Source organism: Pogona vitticeps, chromosome 3 (assembly GCF_051106095.1).
Source record: "Pogona vitticeps strain Pit_001003342236 chromosome 3, PviZW2.1, whole genome shotgun sequence".
NCBI classification, from domain to species: Eukaryota; Metazoa; Chordata; class Lepidosauria; order Squamata; family Agamidae; genus Pogona; species Pogona vitticeps.
The window spans coordinates 34,573,498-34,599,893 of NC_135785.1; the positions used below are offsets into that span (position 1 = coordinate 34,573,498).

The 26,396-nt window shown below is 41.2% G+C and overlaps 1 protein-coding gene across 2 annotated transcripts in view; it reads left to right on the forward strand.

Annotated features, from left to right (window-relative positions):
* Nucleotides 1–26,396, forward strand: part of COL4A4 (collagen type IV alpha 4 chain) — a 98,483-nt gene that overhangs the window by 41,247 nt on the left and 30,840 nt on the right. For both annotated transcript variants that reach the window (XR_013542974.1, XM_072995991.2), the window contains exons 16-29: nt 309–362; nt 1,764–1,833; nt 1,928–2,032; nt 6,299–6,463; nt 7,140–7,232; nt 7,360–7,523; nt 8,362–8,434; nt 11,204–11,310; nt 13,539–13,722; nt 13,912–13,980; nt 15,510–15,617; nt 17,572–17,790; nt 20,834–20,995; nt 23,219–23,389. Coding sequence is in view for 1 of the 2 variants with exons in the window: in XM_072995991.2 (XP_072852092.2) it covers nt 309–362; nt 1,764–1,833; nt 1,928–2,032; nt 6,299–6,463; nt 7,140–7,232; nt 7,360–7,523; nt 8,362–8,434; nt 11,204–11,310; nt 13,539–13,722; nt 13,912–13,980; nt 15,510–15,617; nt 17,572–17,790; nt 20,834–20,995; nt 23,219–23,389 (1,744 nt within the window). In the remaining variant the exon portion in view is untranslated. The remainder of the gene's footprint in view (nt 1–308; nt 363–1,763; nt 1,834–1,927; nt 2,033–6,298; nt 6,464–7,139; nt 7,233–7,359; nt 7,524–8,361; nt 8,435–11,203; nt 11,311–13,538; nt 13,723–13,911; nt 13,981–15,509; nt 15,618–17,571; nt 17,791–20,833; nt 20,996–23,218; nt 23,390–26,396) is intronic.

Sequence of the window (26,396 nt, forward strand, 5' to 3'; positions counted from 1 at the left end):
TCTTCTAATTAGCTGATAAATTTATTAAAAGTATTGGGGTGTTTCTGACATGAACAAAAAAAAGATTTTAAAAAAAAGAGTCATGGAAGTAGTGGGATTGCACATGTATCATTTTTGGTAGCGCTGCTTTTACTCTGCGTTACTAATGCATTACTAACATTACTTGTGAAGTAATAAGTAATGCATTATTTTTCCTCTAACAGAAATAATTAATGCTAATTTTTATTTTTAAATAAATGCCCAAAGCTTTGTAATTTATTTTCATAATAGTGTACATAGAGATGTAAATAAGGGTTGTTTTATTTTAGGGTGAAACTGGAATGGATGGATTTCCTGGACAGGATGGTTTTACAGGGATTAAGGTTAGCTCTTTGATTAAAAAAAACATTTTGAGTGTTTCTGTTCATATTAATTTTATATTGAATGTATAGCTGATTCTATGCTGTGTGTGTGAAGGGACTCCATACTTACCCCCCCCCCACCTCAGTAAGTTACTTGCAAATATTGCAGTCTGATGTGTAGTGTTTGCTTCCTTGTAATCATCTTCCTTCCTCCTGGACTAGAAATGATTGAAACTGATCAATGCCACTGACTGGTATTGAGCACAGATAATAGAATTATTATGTCAGTCAACAAAGAGGGAGGAGCAGATATGAGTCTTTTCTGAATATGGGTGTGATCTGGTTTCCTCTGTATCTATGCTGGAAATCCAGGCATCCATTTGGACACCCATAGTCAGTACCCCTGTTCAATATCTGCCTGTGTTAAACCTGTTCTCCTTGAATCATCACCGCTGCTGCCACCATCTTGCTATGTATTTTCTCTCTCTTTCAGGCTGACTTCCATTCACAGTCTGTTAGTGAAACAATTGCATATGCCCTTCCCTATTACTTTATACTATGCAGCACACTCTCTTTGATCTTCTCTGCCCCCTCATGCTTTTTAAGAGTGGCATGTGCAATAACATGTGGGTGTCTAACATATAAAGAGCATTCAGCCTCCCAGGCTTTGGAGAAACACTTTCAAAAGGCCGGTGAACCTAATGACTGTGTGCCAATGACCCAGTGCAACTTCCCCTCTTCCCCTGGAAGGCTTTTCCTCCACTGTTTCCTTTAAAAACAACATAGACCACAATTCATATACTGTATGAATATTCCAAGTGCTTTCAGTGTCTTATTTCAGTAGTACTGTATTTATAAAGAACATTAGTAAGTAAATACATACATGTACGTGTGTGTGCACGCATGTACATTCATTCTTTCCTACTCCCTCCCCAAATGTTGCTCCATACTTGAACTTTCATGTTCCTGTGTGGATAATCTTCCTTTGCTGTATTCTTAATTTTCAACTCATGTTCTTAAAGTTAGCTTGTCTCAGGTATGTTTCTGTGCAATGCTGCTAAGAATTCAAAAGACTGCTTTCCTGTGATGCTGTATAGATTCCCCCACCCTCACTAAGCATGATCTTAAAGCTATTTTACTTCATTTCTACCATTTTTGGTGGACTGCTCCCGATTCAAAAGATTGCTTTTCTGTTCTGCAATGCAGCAGTCTGTAAGTGAAGAGAATTGGTAGAAAGCTAGATATGATTACAGTACTCTGCTTTGCCTACAGTGACTTTACTCCGTGTCTCACCATTCCACTTTTCCAGCCACCCCTACACCATGCCATAGCCATGCAGACAGGTGGCCTTAATTAATTCTATGACATTTCACTGTCCTAAATCCATGCACATCCCAGCAATAAACTTGGTAATTCTTACAGGGAGACCCAGGAGAAAGAGGGCAACCAGGTCCACCAGGACTTCGAGGAACACCCCGCACTGGAATCAAAGGTTTGGTGTTAAATTATTATTATTTTATTTTATAAAAATAATGTAAAAGTTGAATTGTTTTTGAAACAGCTACATTTTCAATGATGCCATACAGGTTTTCAAGGAGACTCTGGAGACCTAGGACCTCCTGGAGATGTGGGGGCAGTTGGGTTGCCAGGTCCTCCTGGTGTTAAAGGAAGACCAGGGGAAGATGGGGCTGGTGAGAAACCTTCTACTTGCATCATTATTTATTTATTTATTTATTTATTTATTTATTTATTTATTTATTTATTTATTTATTTATTTATTCATTCATTCATTCATTCATTCATTCATTCATTCATTTATTTATTTATTTATTTATTTATTTATTTATTTATTTATTTATTTATTTATTTATTTATTTATTTATTTATTTATTTGACTTATATGCCACCCACACTACCCAAAGATCTCTGGGTGTCTTACAACAATTTAAATACAGTAAAAAGATAAAAAGATAAAACAGTTAAAATACAATTTAAAATACAGTGTTCTAAAAATTGCCATCAGGACCCACAGTTGATATTATTTCCTGTAACAGGAAGGTTTTGACCTGGTGCCGAAACATCATCAACATTGGCAACAGACAAATCCGACTTGGGATGGCGTTCCATAGTATGGGGGCATCTGCCGAAAAGGCCCTTTGCCTACAAGCCATTCCTCTTACCTCCTTGTGGGATGGCTCTTTCAATAGGCCCCCTGGCTAGATCTTAATTGCCAGGTAGTTTCATATGGAAGGTGGTCCTTCAGGTATCCAGGGCCCAAGCCATTTAGGGCTTTATATGTCAAAACAAACACTTTGAATTGGGCCCGGGCAGCAACTGGTAGCCAATGTAATTTGAAGAGAATTGGCTTGATATGTTCCCTTGTGGCTCCACCACTTACCAGCCGCACAGCTCGATTCTGGACCAGTTGCAGTAGCCGGACCGTCTTCAAAGGCAGCCCCATGTACAGCACATTGCAGGGATGTTACCAGTGCATGGGATGTTACCAGTGCATGAGTAACTGTCCTGAGACTCTGATCATCCAGGTAGGGCCATAGCTGGTATAATTTCTGCAGCGGAAGGAAGGTGCCCCTGGCCACCGAGTCCACCTGGGCTTCCAGAGTTAGACTGGGGTCCAGGAGCACCTCCACGCTGTGGACCCTCTCTCTTAGGGGGAGTGCAACCCCATTCAGGGCAGGGCAATGGCCCTCCAGCCTGTCCGGCGAAGCACCCACTGATAGCACTTCTGTTTTGTCTGGATTGAGTTTCAATGTATTAACCCTCATCCAGTCCATTATCAGGTCCAGACATGAGTTCAGTACAGAAACCGCCTCACCTGGATTGGTGGAAAGCGAGAGGTAGAGCTGAGTGTTGTCAGCATATTGCTGACTCCTCAGCCCAAACCTCCTGATTACCTCTCCTAGCAGTTTCATGTAGATGTTAAATAGCATGGGGGACAGTATCAAGCCCTGAGGAACCTCATGAAATAAACGCCATGGGGCAGAGCAACTGTCCCCCATCGCACCTTCTGGACACAGTCAGCCAGGAAGGAGCAGAACCACTGTAAAGCAGTGCCCCTCACTCCCATCTCAGCCAGCCTATCCAGAAGGACACCATAGTCGATGATGTCGAAAGCTGCTGAGAGGTCCAGGAGTATCAGCAGGGTCACACTCCCCTTGTCTGTCTCCTGGCAAAGGAGGGTGACCAAGGCAGTCTCAGTACCAAAGCCTGGCCTGAAACCTGATTGAAATGGATCCAGAAAATCCGTTTCAACCAGCAGCACCTGGAGTTATTCAATCACAACCCACTCCAACACTTTGCCCAAATAAGGGAGGTTTGTCACTGGCCGGTAGTTAACCACCAGCCTTGGGTCCAGGTTGGGCTTTTTAAGGAGTGCCCGAATTACCACCTCTTTCAAGGTGGCAGGGACCACTTCCTCTCTCAAAGAGGCATTCATGGCCTCCTGGACCCAGGTGCGAACCCCCCTGACAGATCTTCCAGTTAGCCAAGATGTGCAACGGTTGAGTGGCATGGTGGTAGAACAGGCAGATACAAGCACCCTGTCCACATCCTCAGGTCTCAACAATTGAAACTCATCCATTAATAGTTGACCTAAGCACGGCACACTGGACACAGCCTCTGATTCTGCAGTAACAGTAGAGTTCAACCCACTGCGAATCTGAGTGATTTCCCCCTCAAAATGAATAGCAAACTCATCACAGCGAGCTGATGAGTGGTCCAGAATCTCCACCTGATTTCCCAATTGAAGAAGATCCCGGACCACTTGAAACAGCTCTGCTGGACAAAATTCTGAAGAAGCATAGCGAAATACTGCTTTTTTACCAGCTGTATTGCCACAAAATAGGCCCGATAATGGGCTCTAAGTCATGTTCGACCAGACTCCTAGCAGGATTTCCTCCACCTGTGCTCCAGCCGTCTCCCCTCTTGCTTCATTGCCCACAGTTCAGATGTATACCAAGGAGCTGTCTGGGCTCTGCATGCAGGGAGAGGGCGCTTAGGCAGAATCGTGTCAGCCGCCCGGCTCATCTCCTTATTCCATAGGGTGACTTGAGCTTTGACAGGAGCGGCAACCATACAGTATCAGACGGATAATCCCCCAGTGCATTCAGGAAACCATCCAGATCCATTAGTCTCTGAGCGCGGATCATCTTAATAGATCCCCCACCCTTGGAGAGGAGAGGAGAAGCCCGGGTCCAACTAAAATTGACCATGAAAATGAGGTAACAACCAGCCCCTCCACATCCAAACCACTGTCTTCCAGTACCATTCAGAAAACTAGGTCCAAAGTATGGCCCTTCTCAAGTGTTGGGATGATGACACATTGAGACAGTCCCATGGTTGCTATGGCAGCCATGAAATCCTGAGCCGTCCCAGTCAAGGCAGCCTCAGCATAGATGCTGAGGTCCCCCAGCACTAACAGCCTAGGAGTCCTCAACACCAGGTCCAAGACTACCTCTGTCAGCTCAGGCAGGGAGACTGTTGGTATGCAGCAGGGTAGACAGTACACCAGTCCCCACTTTCTTATAAGCCCAACACACAATATAGGCCCTCAAGGATAGGAAGCCTGGTCAAGGAGATAGAACTCCTATAGACTTTAGCAACTCCCCCTCACTGACCCTCCGAGTGACATTGGTGCTGGACTGAGTACTCAGGCAGACACCGCTGGGAGAGGGGAACATCACTCTCCTCTCCCACCCGGTCTCAGTAATAAACAAGGTGGATTATGGAGTGGAAAGGGAAGAATAGAAGTCATATATTCAGATTTAATCTCTTCCCATAAAAGTTATGGTGTCCAACTGAAAATATGCTTAGAAAATATGCTTAGAAAATAGTTACTGTACATAATTTAATTAAGAGTCACAGAGTGGATTAACTATGACTGAATCTGAAGAATGGATGCAGTCCAGCTGAAAATAATGGGAAGATGAAATTGTGACTTAATTTAAATCCTATTGATTTCAGTGAGAATACAGTTCACTGATTTCAGTAGAAATTGGATTCATTGATTTAAGTGGGAAAGGAGTTCAGTCAGCTTACAGTACAATCCAGAACACATCTATTTCGAAATAGATCCAATTGACCTTAGTGAGGTTTGCCCCTGAGTGGATATATGTATTGGGTAGCATATAGTCTAGATCCAGTCAAAATGCCAAGAGACCATGCCATGATGTTGTCTCTGGATTGTATAACAATATTGCTATCAATCCTGGGAAACTAATATATTTTACGTGCCATCAGGTTGGTTTCTGACAGATGACTTCTTGCGAATAAATGGCTTCCAAAAGGCCTTATGGTTAACAGCCCTGCTCAGCTCTTGCAAACTCAAGGCTGTGACTTCCTTTATTGAGACAGTCCATCTCACTGTATGTTTTCCTCTTTCTGTTGCAAGTGCTATTGTATCTATTGTGCAAGGGGGGGAAACCCATGGAAAGACATCTTCTCTGCAAACCCATAACAAAAACACCCTGACCACAGTAATCACCCAATCTCCTGAAAAGAACAAAAATCTGATCCCACAACTACAAATGCTCAACAATCCCACACATTACACCAGAACACAGGCAGAGTTCTAGCTCCTCTCCTCTAAAGATACTGGCCACAGAGACTGGTGATGAAAGACCTCCAGAACATGGCCAAACAGCCTGAAAAACCTACAACAACCAGTTTAAAGATAATTGACAAATTTGATAGGGTCTGGTAAAGAAATGGAATTCAGACATTTTTGGCTTCTTCACTTCCGTGAAGGAAATGTTTGTTAAATATGTTTATACAGTATTAGAGGAAAACATTAAGTGAAAATATTCAATAATGTATAGTTCAACCAATGTTGAGTTTTCGAATGCTGCCTTGTAGAGCTGCTTTCAGAAACATGTACTTTGTGGTCATTTCAATTTGTGTAGGCAGGCTCCCTGACTTGGTCTTCTTCCTTTCCACCACAGCTTTTCCTGGTCCCAAGGGTGCATTGGGAGTACAAGGTCCACAAGGATTTCGAGGCGCTCCTGGCCCCACAGGTGTGGCTGATACAGCCCTAGGAAAGCCAGGAGCTCCAGGATTTCCTGGTTTTCCAGGAATGCCAGGAAGACAGGGTTTGCCAGGACCGCCTGGTAAGATAAGCAAAATACTTTTACCCTTGAATGAGAAGAGCCGTTCTTTATATTTTCAGAAAATTGGTGAAATTTCCTATAACATTTCTTATATAAGAATGGATTTGAATGTTGTATATCTTGTCTTTCACTTACTCCATCTGCATAGGAAGATAGGAGTGGAAACATGTAGAAATAAATTTATTTTATATGAGGAATGTAGTTTACAGTTACTAACCTTTTGTGTCTCCCACTTGTGTTTGAAATCTGGCCCCCAGAGAATTGTCTGAGTATTGAAATATAGTTTCTATTAAATTGGACATCATGTTACTATGGATGAAGCCAGAATCTCATGCCAAATTGAAGGGGAAAGACTGAACTGCACCTTCAGTGAAACCAGCTTCAGCTATTATTTGTATTATTTATTTGATTTCTTCCCCACACTTCCTCATGGGAGCCCAGAGTATCAACCTATTCACTTAAAGGCGTGGTTAAAATCAAAAGTTACAACTGTCTAAAATCACAAATCTTACATCACATATTACACATCTCTGGAATTATAAACACCTGAAAGTAAAAAAATGTCATTGCCATTCGTACTGTCTAATGGTTTAGATTCAAGGATGATGTAGAGTTCTTTTTAAAAAATGGAGATAAACATAAAACATTTGCCTTATATATTTTTTTTAATATTTAGACGTCGCTTGTAATGGAAGAGGGGCTCCCGGTCAGTCAGGAACGAAAGGTCAGAGGGGACAAACTGGACAAAGAGGTATAAAAGGAGAGAAAGGCAAGTATATGCATCTCTCACCGCATATAATTCATTCCTGATGGAGTGTGTAATTTAACCATAAATGTCTTTCAGATAGTTATGTTGCTTATGCAAAGCCTTTTTTTTTTTTTTGGTAACTACACAGGGAACCCAGGCAACTGCTTATGTGGTCTTGGGCCCCCTGGTGCCCCCGGAATACAAGGCCCATCTGGGGTTCCTGGAAGAAAAGGAGAGGTGGGGTTTCCTGGGAAATATGGAAGAAGAGGTGATCCAGGCTTACCTGGTGCAATAGGACAACCTGGTGTACCAGTGAGTAACTGTAGAGAATATGTGCTGTCCTGATATCCAAGTCAAAATTCCTTCTTTCTTTCTTTCTTTCTTTTTTTTTTTTTTTTTTTTTTTTGTATTCTCCTCTGCAAAGCTCAGAGATATGGGTTATCTGTGTATGTTTTTGTTTTTTGTTTTGCTTTTTAAAGTGTTTTTTTGGACTACAACTTCCAAAATCTCTTAGTCATCCATGATTCTGTAACATACAGTCCAAGGTCGGAATCTTGTTTGTGTAAACTGTGCAATGGTCTATTGGACAAGTTTAAAACATTTTTGAGCTTGTTTCAGGAGGATGTAATCCACTATCTCCTTGTTTAAGCAAAAGCCCCACGCTTTCCGATAGAGTGATCTCTGCTTATGCAGCACCAAACAAAAAAGACCACAAAACTATGTAGGTGGAAAGTTACATTGCACCTGTGTTCAGCAGGATTCTCCCCTCACCCAACCCCAAATATTATGAAGCTGTGGTCCTCCCACTTTTTTTCTGAATATTTAAGCCTGACTAAGTTTCATTTATTGATGTTTTTCAATTTGTCTGACTCTGTTTGCATTTGCTCTGCTAGACTAAGGCATTCTAAAAACAAATCATTAAGCAAGATTTATTATTTTCATTAAGTATTGCCACATGGGGTAGATTAGGGATCTCAATGACCAATGCTATCTGCTTGAATCGCATAGACTTTCTATTAGGCAGGAGGAAGAAGACAGTGACATATTTTCTTACTGTCCTGCTTATCTTATGAATGTTCATTGCAAGCCAATCTCACCTATTAATGCAAACAATGAATTGCTTGAGCTTAACTTTTTCCCCATTTATAAGGGAATGCCAGGTGTATTTGGGCCAAATGGTGAAAAAGGAGATAAAGGTGACCCGGCTACAAAAAGAATCAAAGGTAAATAAAGCAACCTACTGTGCTCATCAGATTTTTCTTTAAATTTACAAACCACTTAGAATGCTTTCTCCAAATTTTGAATTATACTGTACTTGAGATTGAAAGATTGCCACACACAGCATATGAATCTCCTTGGAAGAAAAAGAGATATGAGCAAGAAACAGAGAGCACAAAGGGAGAGGGATTTGTGGTGTAATGCATTGATCATCACTTAATATGTAAGTCACTGTTAAAGTGAGGGTGAATGTAATTCATACATGCTCTCAATGCTTATGCATTGACTTGGGTACTTTTGTGATGGTCTGTTTAAGCCATAGAAGCTATTTAAGCTATTGCTGCATCTGAATCAAGAAGCTGGGACGATCTGCTCTTCATTCCATATTCTGCCACAATGGGAAACATACTACCCAGTCAGAAGTACTGTTGTTGTTTAGTCGTTAGGTCGTGTCGGACTCTTCATGACCCCATGGACCAACGCATGCCAGGCCGTCCTGTCTTCCACTGCCCCCTGGAGTTTGGTCAAATTCATGTTGCTAGCTTTGATGACACTGTCCAACCATCTCGTTCTCTATCATTCCCTTCTCCTCTTGCCTTCACCCTTTCCCAACATCAGGGTCTTTTCCAGGGAGTCTTCTCTTCTCATGAGATGACCAAAGTATTGGAGCCTCCACTTGAGGACCTATCCTTCCAGTGAGCACTCGGGGTTGATTTCCTTCAGAATTGATAGGTTTGTTCTCCTTGCAGTCCGGGGGACTCTCAAGAGTCTCCTTCAGCACCACAATTCAAAAGCATCAATTCTTCAGCAGTCAGCCTTCTTTATGGTGCAGCTCTCACTTCCATACTTCGCTACTGGAAAAAACATAGCTTTGACTATGTGGACCTTTGTCGTCAAGGTGATATCTCTGCTTTTTAAGATGCTGTCTAGGTTTGTCATTGCTTTCCTCCCAAGAAGCAGCCATCTTTTAATTTTGTGGCTGCTGTCACCATCTGCAGTAACCATGGAGCCCAAGAAAGTAAAATCTGTCACTGCCTCCATATTTTCCCCTTCTATTTGCCAGGAGGTGATGGGACCCATGGCCATGATCTTAGTTTTTTGATGTTGAGCTTCAGACCAATTTTGGTGCTCTTCTCTTTCACCCTCATTAAGAGGTTCTTTAATTCCTCCTCACTTTCTGCCATCAGAGCGGTATCATCTGCATATCTTAGGTTATTGATATTTCTTCTGTCAATCTTAATTCCGGCTTGAGATTCCTCCAGTACCACCTTTCGCATGATGTATTCTTCATATAAGTTAAATAAGCGGGGAGGCAATATACAGCCTTGTTGTACTCCTTTCCCAATTTTGAACCAATGAGTTGTTCTATATCCAGTTCTAACTGTTGCTTCCTGTCCCACGTATAGATTTCTCAGGAGATAGATAAGGTGGTCAAGCACTCCCATTTCTTTCAGGACTTGCCATAGTTTGCTCTCATCCACACAGTCAAAGGCTTTTGCGTAGCCAATGAAGCAGAAGTAGATGTTTTTCTGGAACTCTCTGGCTTTCTCCATAATCCAAAGCATGTTAGCAATTTGGTCTCTAGTTCTTCTACCCCTTCGAAATCCAACTTGTACTTCTGGGAGTTCCCAGTCCACATACTGCTGAAGGCTACCTTGTAGGATTTTGAGCATAACCTTGCTAGTGTGTGAAATTAGTACAATTGTACCATAGTTGGAGCATTCTTTAGCACTGCCCTTATTTGGGATTGGGATGTAGACTGATCTTTTCCAATCCTCTGGCCACTGCTAGGTTTTCCAAACTTGCTGGCATATTGAGTGTAGCACCTTAACAGCGTCATCTTTTAAGATTTTAAATAGTTCAATTGGAATGCCATCACCTCCACTGGCCTTGTTGTTAGCCATTCAGAAGTATTAAATGCCCTAAAATGTGCCTAAATCAATCTGTTTTTCTGCCCGCATTCTATTCCTTTATAAGAACTTATGTAGGTATAAATATTCACATATATATACTCATTCATCCCTGTACAAGGCTGACATTTCAAGATTCCTTTAAAAGAAACAGTTTGCACATCACAGACAGCTAATTAATTGTTTGACCTGTTCGTTGTAATAGCGAAGCATATGTTTTCTGACATTTACAAAATCTTGTACTTCATAATTCATTATGTTCTGCATTTCCCCCTATTTTTCCTTTTCCATCAGGACTATTTTTATGCATCACAATTTTATACAAACTTCAAACACTGTGTTTGCTATTCACTGTTGCAAGAACATACCATTGATATTCTGAGCTCTTATTGCTATACAATACAGTATGTGTTATTATAAATGGAAAATAAAGTACCATAGTGTTATGTGTTTCCAAGTTCCATCCAGTTTATGGGCTGGAATCCTATTGGTGTTTGTGTAAGTTCTATGTGACCTGGAGCAGCTAATTGACAAAGTGCTGGGGTGCGTCTCAAGTGTTCCGTCAGGGGCATAACGAGGCACAAGAGCAAGATGTGCCCTAGCACCTCTTCAGTTACTTCCTTGCTGCAAGTTACATAAACCTCACATGAACACCAGTAGGATTCTGGTCATGGTAACCTTAATAAGGTGAGATATTCAGCACACAGGCTGGTGAGTGAAAGAGCTGGTGAAGGGGGTGGGGAAGGGAATGCAGAACTTACGACAAAGGTGCACATCACTGCATTCAAGTAATCATGGGCTTGGGCAGCATATACACAAATGTCTTCTAGAGATATTGGCTATAAACTTTCCTTCATTTTAAAGGGACAAAAGGACAAAGAGGTATCCCAGGAGAGCCTGGATTTCCAGGAAGAAATGGTTCTCCTGGCAGCAGTGGAGATCCAGGGTTGCCTGGTGAAAAGGGCCTTCAGGTATCTTTGATTGTCTTGACAATTGTTTTGTCCTTCACTGTGGATCAATTTCTTTAAACTTCTGGTTTCGTGCATAGAAAATGAGACTGTTAACTTATATTGCTTTTCAGGAATTGGCTGAATTTGTTTATAAAACGTCCAGAATTCCATACTGACCAGGGGATTCAGGGAATTGCAATTTTAAGAATTGATTTACCAACATTTGTCTACAGACTGTTGTCATGATATAATAAGGTGCAATACATATGAACCTGTGGTTAGAATACCAAACTATTTTGTAATCTTCAGTGAGTTCATGTGAGTACATGGGATTTCAGCAGGATGTACTGATGGAGTAAAAGTAGCCTAACTTATTTTATTTGATTTATTTATTTATTTTATTTTATTTGTTCGATTTATATCCCGCCCATCTGGTATATTCTACCACTCTGGGCGGCTTACAGAATATCAAAAACAATTTTTTAAAAAACATAAAAACAGCATACAGCAATAACAAATAGTGCAGGAATAAATAAATAATAAATAGTAAAGAAAAGAAATCAGTAGTTGACATGAGGGAAAACCTGGATGTACATCCATGTTTTCAGTTGGCATTTGAAAGTACCCAGTCTCGTGAATTTCCAGAGGAAGGTTGTTCCAAAGGTGAGGAGCCACCACCAAGAAGGCCCGGCTTCGTGTCTTTTCCCTCTGGGCCTCCCTCGGCGTCAGACTCCTCAGCCTCACCTCTTGACTCATGCGGGTGATCTGAGTAGATCTTGGTGGGAGCAGGCGCTCCGCCAAGTATTGAGGTCCTAAACTGTTTAGGTAAGCATTAGAACTTTGAAGTCAATGCAAAAACAGATGGGCAGCCAGTGCAGTTTGGCCAGAACAGGAGAAATATGTTGGTGTTTTCTCACTCCAGTAAGGAGTCTGGCCGCTGCATTCTGCACCACTTGAAGTTTCCACATCAGTCTCAAAGGCAGCCTCATGTAGAGCACGTTACAGTGGTCTAATCTTGAGATTGCGAGCTCATGTACCAAGGTAGTGAGCGCCCCCATGTCAAGGTAGGGTTGCAGCCGGGCAATCCGCCAAAGGTGGAAAAAGGTGGTGCGAACTACCAACACCACTTGGGTTTCCATGGTGAGCGTCGGGTCCAGGTGTACCCCCAGGCTGCGAACTCCATTCTTAGCAGACAGGGTCATCCCCCCCAAATGTGAGAGAGCCACCCAGGCCACCAACCCCAAGGGCGTCCACCCTCAGAACTTCCATCTTGTCCGGGTTCAGCCTCAGCCCATTTTCCTGCATCCACTGTAGTACGGCCCCCAAGCAGCGCTGGAGGGACAGGACGGCATCACCTGCAGTTGGTGAAAAGGAGATGTAAAGTTGGGTGTCATCAGCATACTGATGACACGAGGCTCCACACCTCGTGATGACCCCACCCAGCGGTCTCATATAGATGTTAAACAGCATTGGGGAGATAATCGACCCCTGTGGGACCCCGCAATTGAGATTCCACGGGGCCAAGACACTCTCCCCAAGCTGTACTCTCTGGAGTCGGTCCTCCAGGAAGGAACGGAACCAGGCTAATGCCAAGCCATCAATTCCCAACTCAGAGAGCCTCCCCAGGAGGATACCATGGTCGACGGTATCAAAGGCCGCTGAGATGTCGAGGAGGACCAGCAGAGACACTTTGCCCCTGTCAGCCTCCCTCAACAGGTCATCGTACAGGGCGACCAATGCCGTTTCTGTACCGTGGCATGGCCTGAAGCCCGACTGGAATGGATCCAGGGCATCTGTCTCATCCAAGTGGGCCTGAAGCTGATCAGCGACCACCCTCTCGACCATTTTGCTCATGAAAGGAACATTGGCGAGGGCCTATAATTGCTAATCTCGTCCGCCGCCATATTTTCTTTCTAATGGGCCTAATGAGTGTCTCCTTGAGGGCAGATGGAAACCTGCCCTCAAGGAAAGACTCATTTATTATTGCTGTGGCCCATTCTGTTGTTTTCGGCCTGGCTGCTTTGATTAGCCAGGCCGGGCAAGGGTCAAGGGAGGAGCTGGTAGCTCGACAGCGGTCAAGCACCTTGGCTACAGAATCAGGCGTGACAGGCTGAAAGGTGTCGAAAGTTAAATTTCCATTTAAAAAAAAACAGCCTTTTTCTATTTTATCACTATTTTATTTAGATATATTTGTAATTGACTAAACGTAGCTAGTAAATTATTATTATGCATTTGTATTCATTCTTCAGGGTGATGATGGAAAAGCTATTCCAGGTGATAAGGGATTTCCTGGTGCCTCTGGACGTCCTGGTTCAAGGGGGCCCATGGGACCACCAGGTTTTGGAATTCAAGGCCCACAAGGTATTCCAGGTCCTCCAGGAGATCCAGGAATCCCTGGTATAAGAGGACCACCTGGCCTAAAGGGTCAAAAAGGTAAAGTGTTAAGATTTCATTATTTTTAAAAAAATGTAACAAATAAATTGTTTTTATTGATATGTTAGAAGGAGCTGCAGTTTTAGAAGTACTTTTCAATCAGTTAATAGAATTCTGTTTATGCGGTTATTTGGGAGGCTGGAAGTTGAAAGTCACATAAACAGAGTTGTTTCTCTTTGTTGGTTCTAGGTACCACTCCTCAATATGCAACAGCGTATGCTGGGGATCCAGGTACACCTGGTTTTGAAGGTGTCTCAGGTATGGTTAATGATGTGAAATAAAGGTTTTTTTTACCCCGTAGAAGCAGCTATCTATTTTTACATTATAAAGAAATAAACAAGATCCCCATAAATTAAAACAGATTGAAAAATAAGCATTGGCTAAGCGTTTTAGGACAAAAGGTCAATGTCATCATACATGATAGCCAAATGTTAACGTTGATTCAATTGGTCTATTCTAGCTGAGACTAATAAGTGGCTTTAGATCAATATGCTATACTACATGGTTCCTTGACATTCTATGCTGTTGAGGAAGTGATCTGAGAATGAAGGTGGCAGAAATTTTAAAATCTTGCAGTTCCCTCTTACTTGGCTTCATCTATGGAAATAATTCTGGAAACAGCATAAAGAGACTGAGATGACTCTTAGAAGCATTTTGGCTTGGGTGTTTTTAAGTGGGATAATACCAAGTATCATTTTATGGAATCTGGGGGAAACTGTGCTTAAGTGCTGTAATTAGAGATGAACGACCAGTTCAGTAATTCATGCTGATTTGTCCAAAGGCTGCATAACTGTTCAGCAGTTCAGCACCCTTCCTTCTCCAGTGGGTGCCCACTCAGAGGTAGCATCCAGAGGCGGTAGGGCCGGGAAGGCAGGGCACTGCCTCTGAATGGGCTCCTGCCAGAGGGGGCATGGCACCAAACCACAGTACAGCTGTGCAGCCATTGGACAGGCCAACATGAACCACCAAACTGGTGGTTTGTGCCCATCTGTAACTGTAATATCTTTCTAAAAATGTAGGGTCAATTCTTTTTAAAATTATATTGATTGAACTAAGTGATAGCAGTGGTGATGAGCTGGTAAATCCATAACAAGTACCGCTGCTTATGGTCTGCCTGTATCTCCAGATATTGTTGGACTACAACTCTTGTCATCCACAACCATAGACCTTTATGGTTGAGTTGATGGGAGTTAAAGCTGAAAAAATCTGCAGGGCATAGGAAATGTGTTCCTACGCTTGCTGTAGACGGCTACCAGCTGAACACAGAATCTTCTGTCCTATAAAATAAAAAACTAATATCCTATTGAATTTCTGATGATTGGAAAGTTCCACCAGCATAATAATGGATTCTGTTGCTTCTTCTGGTGTTGCCATTGTGCAAACATTGATCTCAGTGAAGAAAACCCATTGTTTGCTTGCACAACACCAATCCTTGCACATACAACATGTTCTGCTCTGCTCAGTAAGATTCTTTGGAAATAATCCAAATGATTAAATCTTTTCAGGTATAAAGTAAAAATGTCATAGAATATGTAGAATATTGTTCTGTTTAATACTTTAGGATAGTGTTTGTCATGCTTTTCCAAATCCATGCTATCCTTTGATATCTGGCAGGAGTAAGTATCAGTTACATGGATGGAGTGAATTAGCCCTCTAAAATTGTTTTTATTGAACCACCCCTTTTTTTCCCCAAAAGACGCTCAGATATATTTTAATCTGTTCCACAGATGTTTTAAATATATTCTGCATTAAGACTTGCACGGTCTGTATTCTCTCTGTATGTCCAGGTGCAAAAGGATTAAGAGGGCAACCTGGACAACCGGGTCCCAATGGTTTTGATGGCCCCAAAGGCCGACAAGGCAGACCAGGAATGTCAAGCATTCCAGGTCCAGAAGGTAAGTGAAATAAGGACAAAGGGTTTTATTTGTGAAGTATAGGAATGCACAAAATGCTCACTGACCATTACACTGTTAACTAGCCTGTGGTCGTCAGACATGGCCTATTGATAATTCCCAAACATAGAATGAGCTCATATTTAGATTTAAGGAGCTTAAACAATATTTGTATTTGAAACTGAATTAAACAATTTTCCTGGTTTTACCACATGCAGTCCAAATAGTAATAAAGTGTTTGTATGCATGTAAGCTTGATTAATCTATTGTGGCAGTAGACTTAGTCATGCCTTTATGTGTCACCATAAACAAAAAACAACCCTTCTCCTTCAAGTTATATAATAATAATTGTTGCTGTCAAGTCAATTCTGACTTATGGCAACCCTTTTCAGATTTTTCTAGGTAGAGAGTATTCAGAAGCGGTTTACCATTCCTTTCTTATGGGGATGCTCTGGGACTGTGCAGGTTTCCCAAGGCCACAGAGGCTGGCTTTTCTGGGATATACAGTGGAGAATCAAACTCCCAACCTCTGGCTCTGCGGCCAGATACTTAACTCATAGAGCTATCCAGCCAGCTGGTTCCTCCACATTATAGGCTGGCTTAATATCAGGAATGAGATTCTATTAGGAGATTGAGTTGTGATGTCATCCATGATATTGTTGCAGACTTACAGGTAACAACAGATAAGGCTTGTTCAGGGATCTTTAGGCTGGAAGTTGAGGAAACTTTCTTCTCTTCACTGTGGCCATGAAGTGGAGAAGACCCTGAGGGAGCTGAGACAATGATCAGTGAGAAACAAATAAAGACTTATGGTTGTGAACAGTTCAGGGATATTTTAGATCGACATGTGAAGGATGTTTTCTTTGTGTTGTTTAATTGCTATGATGGTTACTTAGAAATTCTTACATTTTAAAAAATTAATTTGGGGCCAAGAAACCCTGTGTTACTATTCTCCTTTTGCATTATATATTTTAAACATGTTGTATTCCATTTTCTTTAGTTTTCAGAGAGATGTTCATGTTAGTCTTTTTCAGCAGGTTGGCAAAATTAATTTTGTCAATATCTTTCTTGGCCCTGATGGCCCAAATCTTGTTGCTTTTAGGCCAAGTAAAAACTGTTGACATCATCAGCCACAGCAATTTTTCAGAAATACAATATTTCCTGAGGTTCCCATGGTTTCCTTCAATTATTAGGAAATCATTGGAGGCTGTGATATGATATGTGGAAGTTTTTAATTGCCAAAATTTGCTGCTGCTGGGATGAAATTGGAAATACTTCGTTTCTGAAAAATCATTGAGACTGATAGTGTTAGTTGCCTTATGTGGTATAATTTATGCAACAGGATTTCAGCCAATGTTTAATAATGTTTAACTCTTTGTAAAACTCTTCCAAAAGTTAGGAAGCATGGGTTTTTTTCTGCACTCTTTCAAAGAGGATCTAGAAGTGCCCCTTGGAATGACACTGTATGATTATTCATAACCAGAACTTGGAAATATTGCCTTTTTTTGTCTACAGTTCTCTAAAACTGCCAAAGGCAATGCTGACTGAGGATTCTGGGAGTTACAGTCTTAAAAAGTAATATTTCCAAGTTCTATGCATAATATTGTTTCTAGGGGCTGTACAGGGGTGGCGGGTGGTAATGCATAATATTGTTTCTAGGGGCTGTACAGGGGTGGCGGGTGGGGAGGGAAATAAATGACCGGACTGTGGAGTCTTTATTTTAAATCTTTATTTAAAATCAGATGGCTACAGGATAGAGCAGTGATTGCCTTAATGACCTAATATGCACTTCTTACATGTATGTAGCTGGCCACTATGAAAACAGGCTGTTGAAGAAGGATGTATGATACAGGAGAGATCATTTTAGGTCTTTGTTTCACTTACTACATCAGAAGTAGTTCAAATAGAGCCAGTTTAAAAAAGTGATTCCAAGTTAATTAGATTTCATTATTCTTAGGTTTAAGGGGTGAGACTGGTGATCCAGGTGACAAAGGTGAAATTGGTTCCAGCCTGGATGGTGCTTCAGGATTACCAGGCCCTCCTGGGCTTGATGGTCCCAAAGGTGCTCCAGGTGACATCAGTTATGGTCCTCCAGGAGTTGCAGGCAACAGAGGTCTTCCAGGATTTCCAGGTTCCCCAGGCCAAAGAGGTGATCCAGGTTTTCCTGGGCTTCCAGGTATGAATCACAGTTTTGTAGGTTTATCTTGTATCTATAATAATAATAGTGAGCCCCATGACACAGTGGTTAAATGGCAGTACTGCATCCAAAACCTCTGCTTATGACCTGAGTTCAGTCCCAACAGGTTCAGGTAGCTGACATTGATTGAGGGTTGATTCAGCCTTCCATCCTTCTGAGGTAGGTAAAATGAGTACCCAGCTCACTAAGGGGCAAAGTGTTCTTTGGATAATTATATTGTCAACTGCCCAGAGTGCTTTAGCACTATGGGGCAATATATAAGTTGAAACAACAATAATTTTCTGCACCGTCCATGAAGGGAGCATGCTTAGAGCTCAAGGAAATAGCTTTAATCCACAAAACCATGCTATTTGTTTTATTTTTAAGTGGTTTAAAAAGGGGTATCACCTACTCTTGTATTTGAATAATAATTGAGTGGCCATAAGTTACTCTGAATCATCTAGTTCTGGTTTCAGGGGCAGCCCTGCAAGTCTTTTTTTGAGATTACCAAAATGTGAACCACTGTTATTAGGCATTTCATATCCAGATAGGGGCACAACAAGGCAATCAACTGAAATTGGTAGAAGGCACTCCTGGCCACAGACAACATTTGAGCCTCCATAGGAAATGCTGGGTCCATGAGTACCCCCAAGCTGTGGAGCCTTTCCTTCAGGGGCAGTGTAACCTTATCAAGGGAAGGTAGATTTCCCTCAAACCAGTCTGACTATGAGTCGGATTTCACCTTATCTGAATTCAGTTTCAGTTTATTAGCCCTAGTCCAGTCCATTATCAGCTCTAGACAGCACTCAAAGACCTGTACAGATTCCCTTGCAGATGAAGTGAAGGGGAAATAGAGCTATATGTCATCAGTGTACTGGTGACAGCAAACTCCAAATTTCTGCATGACTTATCCCTATGGCTTCATTAAGATGTTAAGGAGCATTGGCGAGATGATTGACCCCGGTGGTACCCCATAGCAATGGTCCTAAGGGACAACATCCGCAAACTGTACCATCTGGGATCAGCCATCAAGGAAAGACCAGAACCAACAAAGAGCAGAGCCCCCCGGTCCATAAGCTTGATAGCCTTCCCAGAAGGATACAGTGATTGATGCTTTCAAAGGTCCCAGAAAGATCCAGGATAACCCAACAGGGTTACACTCCCCCATCACCTCCCTTAGGAGATCATCTTGCAGGACTGCCAATGCTGTTTCTTTATTGTTTTTTAATAAGATACTGTATTAGTCACTCGTCTATTCATACATATTGGACAAGACAGTAGTTTAAGAAAAGCACTTGAAAAGCATTATATGACTAAAACAGTGGATAACAATTCAGTAATGACAAGCCTAAGAACAATGTGAACTAAGAACTGGGGGTTCTGAAGGTGTAGGGAGGCAGTTCGTGCTGTATTCTATATGTTCTCTGTGGCATCTTCACATGATTGCCAGTAAAATACTGCTTGGTTATGTGGATTTAAATGGGCCTCCAGTAATTCTGTCTTCAGTTATGATTTGATCATGTTTCCCCAGCTCTGGAGAATCAGGCAAATATTCAGTGTATTTTCAACGTCCACCTGACAAAATACATGTAATATCAGGTTAAGTGGTAATACTAAGACTGAAGAGGTGAATGACTTTCACTTTCACTATCAATCTAACTTGAAACTACAGTTCATTTCAAATGTCATGTAATCCATTCTCCTAAAATCAGATTCATTGAAAGAGACATTTTGTGTTATGCCTCAGCTTGCTTGTAGCATGGGCATAAACCAACAAGAATTTCTGGGGTGGGGGTGGAGGGATACATACAGTACAAACTGTAGGACCAAGCCAAACTGAAGCCAGTGTGTAAAGAAATCAGAGAGTGAATCATCATCATCATCATCTTAGAAATGCAAACCTGGGAGGGACCTTATGGATCGAGTCCAGCCCCTGTCAAGAAAGCACAGTGGGAAATTGAAGTACCAACCTCTGGCTCCACACCCAGATACCTAAACCACTGAGCTGCCTGAAACTTCTATATCAGAGATGGGGGTATTCGTATTTGTATATGAATACGGATATATCCCCACAGGTGCAGATAACGAGGGTCCAGCCTCCTGGGGCCAGACCAACCACTCACCATTCCACTGCTGCCGAAGGCTCCACACTCCCTTCCTATTGCTCCGGAGCTCACGGTGGATTAGCCACTCCTGGCAAAAGGCAGGATGACGAGCCTCTCTGCCAGGTCGAAGAGTAGTAACGAAATATGAACAGCCCCATCTCTATTCTATATCCTTGGTTATTCAGCAAATTAGAGGAGAATATCCTTTAAATCTTTCTCTTAACAAGGAATAAAGTTTCCGTTGGCATAGCCTTACTGTGAAGTAACATCTGCTTCCTTGAGTTTCCAGGCAGGGAGCCAAATCTGAGGGTATGCAGCTGTGGAGGATGAGACTGTTTTATTCTGTGTGGTGGCTTTGACTGCCCATTGCTGCAGTCCAAACTTGCACCAGGCCTTACTGACTTTGGCCAGAATCCTGTGGACAGTTTACACTTGTGTAAAGGAACTTGTGCATTCAGGAATGTAACTGACACATCATTAATGAGCAGCAATTTGCCAACAAGATTTATACAATTTCTCTTACGCAAATGTAAATCACTAGTGGAATTCAGGCCTTCCTGTATATTGCACTCAGAGTAAGCACACATACAATATTTATTTAGAACCTGGTGTGGGAAATTCACAATGACTGCCTGAATCATTCTCACACGGTTGTTATGCAGGGGCCCAATCCTTTAATCTCAAGTTTTGGTACCAAAATCCAAGGGAATGGTAAAGTGCTGACCTGGCACCCCTAGACATTTATTTCACAACACAATGGCTATTACGTTATAGTGATGCTGATGAGATCTTGCAGTGTCCACTTCTTTGATCAAAATTATTGGGGAGGGAGCATAGAAACCTTCTGGCTATCACAAATCTCCTGTAAAGTGCCATTATGATTGCCTCTATTTTACACCTTTAAACAAAGCGAAAATTAAGCTACAATTTCCTTGCAGGACAGCCAGGCACACCAGGGTTTCCAGGAGCAAAAGGCTTTAGAGGAAGAAAAGGTGACATGGGAGCCACGGGATATCCAGGCTCACCTGGGCCACCTTGTGACAATGGTTTACAGGGTCTACCAGGGTCTCCTGGCTCTTCTGGACCACCAGGCTCTGCAGGTAAGCACATCATGATTACAGGCTCAGTCCACTTGGGAAGAGCATTGGGATGCCACAACTATATTTAAAAGCAGTTAAGGGGCATCTTTTCAAAGGCATGCTAAGAAGAAATCTCTTGTTAATAGGGTAAGTTCAAGATATTTTGCTGCCTGTACTGAAGTATTCACTTTCATTTATATATCTCCAAAATGTCTTGTCCTCAACAGCTTTTGTAAACTCAAGCCTGTAGCTTCCATTGTGGATTCAATCCACCTCCTATTTGCTCTTTTTCTTTTTCCCTTCCACCTTTTCTTCAAAGGAATCTGTTATTCTTTTATCTTCTCTGTATAACTCTTCAGCATATTGTTTCTATCTTTATTTTATCCTGATCAGACATTATGTTTCCCTATTGTTCTTTCAGCATTCGTTTTCTTGGATTTCGTAGAGGAGATATCTTTTGTTGTTCTCTTTGTTTGTTCTGATTATTAGCTCTCTTTGTCTTTACATGACAGGTGCTGAAAGGTTGCATTTAGAATCCTGAACCTATTTCTGTCTTTTATTTTGCATCCCATCTGACCTTAACAATTAAAATAGTTTTCTAAATCATCCATACTTCCCTAATAATATCTCTGATTTCAACTTAAAGTGTTTTAGGCTCACAGTCAGTTGAATTAATAATGCAAATCTGTTCTTTATATGGACTGTAAATTCATTTGAAATCTTATTTTGGCACTATGGTTTATATTCTTTCACTTTATTCTGATGTTTTTAATTTTAACAATATGTGGTCAATTGCCCTGGTCTTGTTTTGATAGATTGAATATATTTTCTCCACCTGCTACTTCAAATAACACAGTCTATTTGATTTCTGTATTGGCCATATGATGATGTCCACATGTATTATGATCTGTTTAGTTCCCTGAAGCATGGATTTGGAATAAACGAATTGTTGGCATCACAGAATTCTATGAGTCATTTTGCTATTTGTTTCTAACTCCTCCTACACCAAATTCTCTAACAACATTTCATTTTGCTTTCTGCTGCATTTCATACACCTATGTTTATCAGGGCATCTTGTCTTGGTGTGTGATCAATATTCTCTTTGGTGCTTACATAAAAGCTTTCAATTTCATCTCCTCCAGCATTTGTAGCCAAAGCATGGACTTGAATGAGGGTTTTGTTGATAGGGTTTCCCAAGATATCTGGTTGGCATTATTCAGCCAGACCTTGGATTATAGCACCTAACTACCTATGTTACTTCTTGCTGCAGTATTAGAGCTACATTTGTTCTGATTTTTTTAATTCTAGACTAAAATATTTCATAGTTGTGTGACGGAAAATGTTGCATACCAGTCCACTTTAGTTCACTCACATTAAGCACTGAACTGTTTAAACCTTTCGTTTCTTTTATGGTTCTTTTATTTTCTTTTATTGTTTCATACTTCTCATGTTTCATGCTCCAATTGTATGTGTCATGAAGCATGAGACTTTCCTTTCACCTTTATGCACATCAGCCACTAGATATCATTCTGACTTTAATCTAGTGCACCATTAGTGAAGGCACTATTCACACTTCTCCTTTGCTTTCCTCCAGTAACTGATTGAGTGCCTTCCAAAGTAGGACTTTCATCTACTAGCACTATCTCTTGTTTCATTTTAGATGGATTCATCCTAAGGTTTTCAGGGTAAGAAATATTCAGGAATGGTTTACTGTTATCTTGTTTAGCAAAATAGTAACAAACATTAGCTTGAGTGTCACTGATATTGTCATTAAAAAACCCTTTGCCAGTGTTACCTTGAACGTCTGCTGCTGCCCGGTAGCTGCCCTACAGGAGTTTTTCCACCTTCAGCACCATAAAACTATCCATTATCTTCTGCTGACATGACTGTTAATCTTGATGATGGTGGATGTAACTTAGTATGGCATTTCAGTTGTGACCATTCCAGATATCCAGACTCATGGTGGAGTCTGACCTTCTGATGGCATTGCTATCTGCGTCTCTGACACACCCAAAATGCCTTAGCACATTAAGTAATGTTTTGAAGATGAGCACATGCATATATAGAGAGAAATAATTTCACTTTATAGTACAAGCCTTATGGATTTTCCTGTTTTCTTCCCCCAGTCCTGCCATACCTTAGTGTCTGAGTATAAGAAATTAAAGGGAAGGCCTTATAATATATAAAATTATTGGTATGGGCTGCTGAGATATTTGAATATTACTGTGGGGCATTTTCACTCAGGTGTACCAGGCATCAAAGGTCCAGCAGGAGACATGGGTGCATCAGGTCCATCTGGAATGAAAGGCATGCCAGGACCTCCTGGAACACAAGGATCGCCTGGCTTTCCAGGTTTAAGAGGAAATCTAGGCCTTCCAGGAGAAAATGGATTACCAGGTCTTCCTGGACAAAAAGGTATATGGCCTGTTAATTTGCCCATGTCATGTATCGAATATCAGTTAATTTATGCATGTTTTGTTGTTATTGTTATGCACCATCAGATTACTTTGTACTTGTGGTGATCTTAATTGGGCCTGTGAGATATGTGAGATGTTTGAGGAGTGGTTTACAATTATCATGTTCCCCCGAAAATAAGACAGGGTCTTATATTAATTTTTGCTCCAAAAATGCATTAGGGCTTATTTTCAGGGGATGCTTTATTATTTTATGTACAATTACGTCTATTCAAATACAATCATGCCATTTTCCTCTGGTTGCTGCACAATGGTGGAAGGCGGGCTTCACTTTAGGGTCTTTTTTTGGGGTAGGGCTTATATTACAAGCATCCTGAAAAATCAAACTAGGGCTTTATTTTCAGGTTAGGTCTTATTTTCAGGGAAACAGGCTACTGCCCTTAGTGGGCTGCCATGACTGAACAAGGATTTGTACCCAGGTTTCCTGAGTTCTAGTCCCACACTACGTCCACTACATCTGACTAGCTGTTGTGCATATTCATACAACACATCTAATGTATTTCTCTGGCCTTTGAAAACAAGAGGTGGGCCAGTTGAAGCTAGGCTTAGGGTTTACAGTTTAGAAACAAGAAGAGTATGCTCAGAGTGGCAAAGCATGGAAGAAAGAAAATTCTAAAAATGAAACACTGCTTTTCCACTCCCATTCTTCTTAGGATATGATTTTCAAATTAAGTTGCAAGGAGGGAAGGTCTTTAGTTTTTAACCTTTTTTTAATAACACCTACAGCTTGGATTGTACTAGTTACCATTGTCTAGGGATTATAAAGAGATGGAAATGGTGCTGCTTTTCATACAATTAACTGCAGTAGCCAAAGCAACAAAGAATGCAGAACTATCTTCAAAATTAATAAATGTTTCAGGGCAGAAACTTTCACAGGCCAAAATCTGCTTCACCGGATGTGATGTCTTTGTTGTGCTTTATTGTCACAGCTGCTTTTTGCTTAACTTTAATTGCTCTTTTTTTGTGTCACACACACACACTCTCTCTCTCTGGTCATGCAAAATGTTCCCCTTTGGCAATGACACTTTTCAGCCCTTTCTTGTTGTGCTATGTGCTCACATGATATATATACCTAGATTAGTGTCCCAATGTGTTTTAACGTTACTGGTTCATTTCCTTCCATTTAAATCGTTATGGCCGGCGATACTACGGTACCTATTAATTTCCTTTTTTGTTTTATGGAGTACCGAAGCCCCTCAACTTTAATATATTTTTTATTTTTTTTAAATGGTACATCGAAATGTTGGGTAGTGCTTAGTGTTTCTTGATGGATAGAATTCCCTCTGTTGCACAGGTGCCTCTGGAAGCAGTGCATTGCATTCAATGGACCTGGCACCCCCCACCAGCGCTGTGCTGCTTTGCCAGACAGTAGGTGGAGTGCTTGTGTTTAAAACCTGTTGACAGAAGTTTACCAAGGCATCCATACTCAGGCTGCAGTAAAATTAGAGAGAGAGAGAGAGAGAGAGAGAGAGAGAGAGAGAGAGAGAGAGAGAGAGAGAGGGTCAGCCATGAGGCAGTAATGGCAGCTGCCTTCCCTAGTGAATTTGCTTTGAAAAACTATTGAGGTAGGATCATACACATATGCCATACTGCTAAGAAATATATGAAAATGCCACCAGAAAGAAAAATAAAAAGAAGCCTCCCAGCAAGGGGAAAATGTTCCACAGTTACACTGCTGGCCAATAAAATGATTTGCTAGTGGCCGTGTGTCATGTGACTGGAAACTTGTGCTCCTATGTAACTGGGGAACATTTGGCTGGTGTCACTGCAGCCTCTCTCTCTCTCTCTCTCTCTCTCTCTCTCTCTCCCCCTCGTCCTCGCCCTGAACTGTTACAGTGGACCCTCAACTTACAGATGGCTCGACTTACAGACTTTTCGAGTTACAGACTTCTCTGGCTGCAAAATTTAGATTCGACTTGCAGCCAGAGAATCGACTTACAGACCAGAAAAAAACCAAAATGGAATAAAAATAGAATAAAAACCACTGGTTATGGTATTCGCCTAGAGTGGTCGAATAAGACCAGATAGGCGGGATAGAAATAAAATAAATAAATAAATAAATAAATAAATAAATAAATAAATAAATAAATAAATAAATAAATAAATAAATAATAGGTTTTCAGTGCATTGTAGGTCAATGGAGATTCGACTTACAGACTTTTCGACTTGCAGCCACCATTCCATAACAATTCCTTAAGTAGAGGGTCCACTGTATCATTTAGTGATAAAGCAGTATACAGTAACTTCCTGTGACGAACACGGGTTCGAAAACACGCGTGTACGCTTGGACAGAGAGCAATCAGGAGTTTGCACATGCTAAAATGAGCTGAAAGAGTCCAATTCAGCCAGCCATGCTACAACACTCCTTCTCACAGGTCTGCCCACATAAGAACACCCTGGTACTCTCAGATATTATTGTGAAAAGGTCAAGTGGGCTTTGTAGTCCTTAGACTTAACTTGCACCACTGACAGGACTCTAAGTAAGCTAGGCCGAGGCAGCACTCTCAGATGACCCTATGGCAAGTGTACTGTTCAGGAAACCAAATGAGTTTTATAAACTTTATTTTATTAAAGAAAAAGCATGTTACTAGATATTCAAAGCCAAATTAAACCAAAACAAATAAACTAGCATTGTGCTGTTTAGTTACACAGATGTAGTGAGGCAAAGAAAACATGAAAAATATAAAAGTATTCAAAAACCCAAAAAGCCATTAAAAAGAATACAAACAGTTCCAGTCCAGGAAATCATTAGTAAACAAAATAATCCAAGTTGGTTATAACAAGGCTATAGTCCTCAGTGATCATAGAATAAAAATCCCTAAACAAAAGTAAAAATCCATTATATGTCCCATAGTCCTTAGAAAAGAAAAATCCAGTAAATATACCATAGTCCTTACTAAATTACAAGAGCATAGTCCATATGGAGTATTCCAAGAAAAGAAGTCCAT